The sequence below is a fragment of the Brassica napus genome, chromosome C7 (genome assembly GCF_020379485.1).
Source record: "Brassica napus cultivar Da-Ae chromosome C7, Da-Ae, whole genome shotgun sequence".
NCBI lineage: Eukaryota > Viridiplantae > Streptophyta > Magnoliopsida > Brassicales > Brassicaceae > Brassica > Brassica napus.
The window spans coordinates 215,789-221,788 of NC_063450.1; the positions used below are offsets into that span (position 1 = coordinate 215,789).

The 6,000-nt window shown below is 36.0% G+C and overlaps 1 protein-coding gene across 1 annotated transcript; it reads left to right on the forward strand.

Moving 5' to 3' along the window:
- The first annotated feature begins 3,950 nt into the window (after positions 1-3,950).
- Positions 3,951-5,705, forward strand: BNAC07G00210D. The gene is made up of 3 exons (XM_013820490.3): positions 3,951-4,241; positions 4,333-4,561; positions 4,910-5,705. Exons 1-3 carry the CDS (start codon positions 4,017-4,019, stop codon positions 5,347-5,349), a joined length of 894 nt encoding a protein of 297 aa, XP_013675944.1. The 5' UTR covers positions 3,951-4,016; the 3' UTR covers positions 5,350-5,705.
- Positions 5,706-6,000: the final 295 nt, after the last annotated feature.

Below are 6,000 nucleotides of genomic sequence, written 5' to 3' on the forward strand. Positions count from 1 at the left end.
TCGTAGCCTCATATTGGTTGTACTAAATATCTGGGTTTTTGTGAATAAGATCTTTATTTTCGTTTGCTTGAAACTTTTTAATCTAAGTTGTGTATGAAAGTAACCTCCAAACCCCGACCTAGCATATGAAACCAAACTAACACAGACTAGTACTCGTAATATTATAGTAGCCTCCAACTAATAATGTGGAGGATTGACTCATTTTGACGTCACTCCATCTGCTTTTTTTTTTTCAGCAAGAAATTTACAGACTCATGTTGACTCTGTAAACCATATTGGTAACTCCGCATCCATGTGAACGACAAAGGACAATTGCTTGCGTGCACTACGTGCTAAGCTATCCGCCCGAAGGTTCGCCGTCCGAGGTACATGTACGATGTCTGAGTTGAGGAAGCTTCCTTTGAGAAGCTTGATATCTTCCAAATAGCTTTCAAATGCTGGCCATTCTTCTGGTTCCGAAACCATCTTCACCAATTGAGAACAATCCGTAGCAAACGTAACCTGGACCTGTCTTAAATTCTTCATACATTCCATTGCCCAAATCAAAGCCTCTATCTCCGAATGAAGGGGAGAGAGGCATGCCCGTACATTCCTTGCCCCCAGTAGACTATCAAATCCTGGTAAAGTACTATACCAGCCTTGCCCTGACATTAATTCCTTATCTTTCCATGAGCCATCAATAAAACACCATCGACCTGATGTCTCTAAAGGAGGAATGGTTTGTACCGAGAGCCCCCTCCTTGGCTCATTTCCCACCTGTGCTTCTGCCCAGAGTGATGATTCCACTTCAGCTAATTTAAGAGTGTCCCGCGGATCAATATCCAAATTACTATAAACTTTGTTATTTCGGGATTTCCAAATATACCATAAAATCCATGCAAACTGATGGTCATCCATTTTCGGTTGCACTCTCCAAAAAAGATGATCCATATTAACAAATAAAGAGCTGATAGGAAAGATATTATGCGCTGAAGGGATCTTGGATAGCGCCCACACTTGACGTGCAGGAGGACATTCAAAAAATACATGATTTATTGATTCTTCCGGATCTCCACAACGAGCACAACATATATCTCCTCTTATCCCTCGTGCCTTTAAATTTTTCATTACCGATATACATCCTGATACCATTTGCCACAAGAAATGTCTTATCTTCGGTGGACACCGCACTTTCCAGCATAAAGCTTTAAGAATATCCACTGTGGGGCCATAAAAATCTGGAGGTTTTACCCTGTCAGGATAAACACGTTCAACCTGATAACCTGATTGGACCGAATATTTTCCATTATTAGTAAAATGCCATCCATTCTTATCCTCAACATGGTTCCTACTTAAAGGGATACTTTCAATAATTCTTGCGTCCTTCGGATCCAATAGAGCCCTGATCGCCTGTACATTCCATGAGCGAGATTCCTGATTGATGAGGGAATCCACTGTGAGTTCCGGATAAAAATTGTGAGAACTTTTGTTTGCTGGTCTCGGGCGAGTGGCTGGGATCCAAGGATCATTCCATACAGAGATAGATGATCCTGTTCCCACCCTTTTAATTAGTCCTTTACAAACCAGAGATCTAGCAGAAGTAATACTCCTCCAGCCATATGACGGGGAGTAAGATCGGATCGGTTCCAGGGGTGAAGCATTCCTATAATACCGTCCTTTGAAAACTCTTGAGAAAAGAGTATTTGGCTTCTCAATTAGCCTCTATAGTTGCTTACCAAGCATTGCTGTATTAAAATCCATGAGATCCTTAAAGCCCAACCCACCATTATCTTTAGTTTTCACACAATTTATCCCATGATTTCCAATGCATACCTCTTGCACTCCATCTGTTTAGAAACGTTTTTTTAAACTAGGACGTTGTCTTTTTCTTGTAGTCGTCACTATTACTTTTTCTTTTCTGACATTGTCTTAAATATATACAGTTTTAAAGATTAAATCTAATCTATTAAAATAAGAGTACAAGATAAGAATATTCTCTAATGTCATTGATATATTTAATAAACCTATTTTTAAGTTTCTTTTGTCTTTTACGATTAATAAATGTATATCCTAAATCTATTTTAAACAGAGAAATATTTAAAGCTTAAAATTAACTCCACAAAATAATCCTAATATCAAGAACATTACAAATGTAAAGTATGTCTGCTTTATTGCTATCAAATTAACTAAAAGAAAATCAATCTTTTATATACAGTCTATATTCTTGAATAACCATATAGTAGATAAACAATTAAGTATTGGAAAACCTAAAATTAAAATGAACAACAAAATTCTTTTCGTATATATACTATCACATATAAAAAATAATGCCAATTTTTCAATTAAATCGTTAATAGAATATTTGAAACACAAAAATCCCTTTTATAAAACTATTTCATAGTAGAAGATTAAATGTTATGTTACAAAATCATAATATAAAATCTTAATTAATCAAATATGATATAATCTAAAATATTTTAAACTAATGTGGAATATTTTATTGTAAAATATTTTATAAATTAAAAATGTTTTAACTTAATGTGAAATATTTTGCCTTAAAAATAGCATCTAATACCTAACTATTTATTCTTAAGAACTAAAAATGTTTAAAACACATGTAAATAATCAATTATCATCACCAACTGGAACATTGTTATGTAAAATAAACAATTATTTATAAATACGTGTTTTACGCATATTTACATTATTGATTCATTTAGAAATACAATATAACAAGACAAATATATAAAATTGGCTAATATTATTGCTGTTGAAAACACAATAAAATTATTGTTGATCTCTTTTATCAAATTGTGTGCTTAAAAGTACATATTAAAAAAATATTTAATATTGGTAGGTTTTTAATATATATATATATATATATATATATATATATATATATATTATATTCAGTTTTATAAAATAAATTTGGACAATATAAAAACTAAAGAAAATGCTCACACGGATGCGTGGACCAAAATCTAGTATATCTTTATATTTAGCAATAGGGCTGAGTTCGCGGGTCAACCCGCCCCGCATGACCCGCCAACCCGCGGATCGACTCTATTTTTTAAACTCAAAATTCCGACCCGCATAACCCGCGAAAGAAAAATCGTAAACCCGCACCCGCCCCGCTAAGATTACGGGTAACCCGCGGGGCCCGCATATAATATTAAATTTAATAAATAATTATTTTTTTTATCAATTAATTACTTTTTATAATAAAAATTATACATTTATAATTTAAATTATATAATTTTCATTAATTTATATATTTTTTACATATTTTTATTTTTATTTTTATTTATTTTAAAAAATTTTAGAAAAAAATAATATTTTTTTTATTTTGCGGGTCGGCGGATACCCGCGACTCAAATTTGGTTGACCCGCACCCGCCCCGCTAAAAATTGACTCAATCCGCACCCGCACCCGCATGCTGAAATTTGTAAATCGATCGATCCGCACCCGCCTCGCGGCGGGTCAAACGGGGCGGGACCCGCGGGTAATGACCCAAATTCCCAGCTCTATTTAGCAACAAACATTTATACGAAGAGTAAGAGACATTAAACGGAGCGCTAAAAATGTAAAGGAAAACTTTATATAATTTCATTGTTAAATGGGAGTTTTCGCCCGATATTCTAGAATGAGTAAAACAAATCTTTTGTTTTTTGGGTGATAAAAGTCATTTTTGGTTATCCTTTTTTGCTAGAAGGGAATCTTTTTATTATTATTAGAATATATGATCAGAGTATATCCGAATATGTTGTGAAGAAGCTCACGAGATTAGTCATGCTGACATAGGAACTAGCTGTCTTGAGCAATCATTCATCCCCGAGATCTGACACATCCTCCTATCAAAGTTCGACACGTCACAACCAATCCTCTCTTTCGCGGCGCCTTGTACCTGCTTCGCTGATTTCAGACCGGTCCCATCTCCGCCCTCCCCCACTGCTATATAAACTCTCTTCTCTTTTCTCTCAAAAATAAAAACAAAAAAAACATTAATTTTTCTCCCTTTCTTTGAATTTTTAAAACCGATGGATCGTCAAAATTCTGATGACATCGTGAGATTTCTCGATGGAATGGCTAGCTCCGACGACGTTCTATTCGGTTTCCTCGACGAAGGAAACCAGTCACCGGAAGACTTCCCGGACTCCGGTAACCTCAACGGTGGTGGAGATATAGACGATGTTGACGACAATAGCAATTGCGATGCTGAAGAAAACAAAGCTTTCTGGCAGGAACAAGAAAAACTTCTTCAGGTACTTTTTTTTCTTCTTTCAAAAAGTTCAAAATCACAATTTTTAGTTAGCCGGTTTATTCGGGGGTCTAAAGTTGTATGGGATTGTGTAGGGGACACTGTATAGGACAAGTTCAATTGAGACAAAGATTAGACAAGCGACAAAGGAAGCACTGAAAGAAGTTAAATCAAAGGGTCTTTATTGTTTCTGCCGACGACCCGTTGCTGGCGGTTGCCGGAGCTGCTTACGTGGTGAAATCTCTAGACACCTTCGAGATGTGGCCGGCTACGACTGCGTCATCTCCAAATCCAAGTGGAGAAGCTCTCAAGACATCCCTGCAGGTTGGTTAGGACACATTATCTTTTTACTCATTATTATAATCAAATTACCTAGTGCGTGGCTCTGAACTGTTCAACCATCTTTATCATCACTCCTCAAAGATCACGTCAATGCAAATATCTAAAATAAAATATTTTTGTTTGTTTTTTCTTCTGTTAGAAAAATTGACAAATATCATGTCCACAAGAACACGAATAGATATTTTTCCAGACCTATTCGTTGACTTGTTACTTTAGTATCGGATTTTGTCGATCAACAGATTATATTTTATTATATGAATTTATCTTTGAGTGACTTAACAACATTAATTAAGACTGACTCGTGTTTTTATATTTTTATCTAAAAATCAGGGGAACACGAATACATAGAGATCTTGGACAGATCTGATTCGAAGAAAGGCGAGATGCGAGTGGTGATTGAGTTATCATTCAGGGCAGAGTTCGAGATTGCAAAAGGCGGTGAAGAGTACAAAAGGCTTATCAGCCGATTGCCGGAGGTTTACGTCGGAAAAACCGAGAGGCTCAGATCCCTGATCAAGATATTGTGCATCGCCGGGAAGAAATGCTTGAGAGACAAGAAAATGCATATGGGACCCTGGAGAAAACATAAGTACATGCAAGCCAAGTGGCTTGGCACGTGCGATAGATCGAGCTCCTTGGAAGCGGCCGTGGTCTCCGAGACGACTGAACCGGAGAATTGGGTGCCGCTGGTGAAGCCTAGGGTTTCCATGCTGAACTACGATGGTCTGACTACCGGGATGGGCCGTTCTGCCGCTGTAACAGTCGTGTGATATGTGTGTGACGCAAGTACTATTGACGACTTGTAATTATTAATTTATTTGATTAGAGGAAGTGAGAGGAGAGTTACATTAGTTCTGCGTTCCCGATTTGGAGTTAACCGGAATATGTCTCAATGACGTTGGCTCTTGCGTGATGAAAAAAACTTTCAAGTCATCGTGCAACATGCATGAAGCATTGAGATTTCTTTCATAGATAGGAATGATTAAGATTTTACGGGAATACTATAGATTTTTTTTGAACCCCGGAATGTATAAAAGTTATATTCATTATTTTCTAGAAAAAAAGTTAATGATATGTAACCAATAGATTAATTATATTCAAATTTTAAATCTCTTATTCATTAAAAGCAATCTCATAAGTACCATAACATTTTATCAGTTGTATGTTATGACAATAGAAATTGACCGTGAAACTACCAATATTTTTTATTCATCAATCCATTACAATTGTAGGTGAAAAGGATAACCGTTTCTTTATGAGATTTACTCTTCTCTCTGGGATATGTTGCCGGTTTACGAATCCCCGGTAACAAGTTAAAGGGACGTCAGTCCATCACAGCGTTCTCGGCATGGGTGGCACATTTTTTTAATGAATGATAAATTTATTTATAAAGAGAAACCATTGTTACTTTTCTACAACTT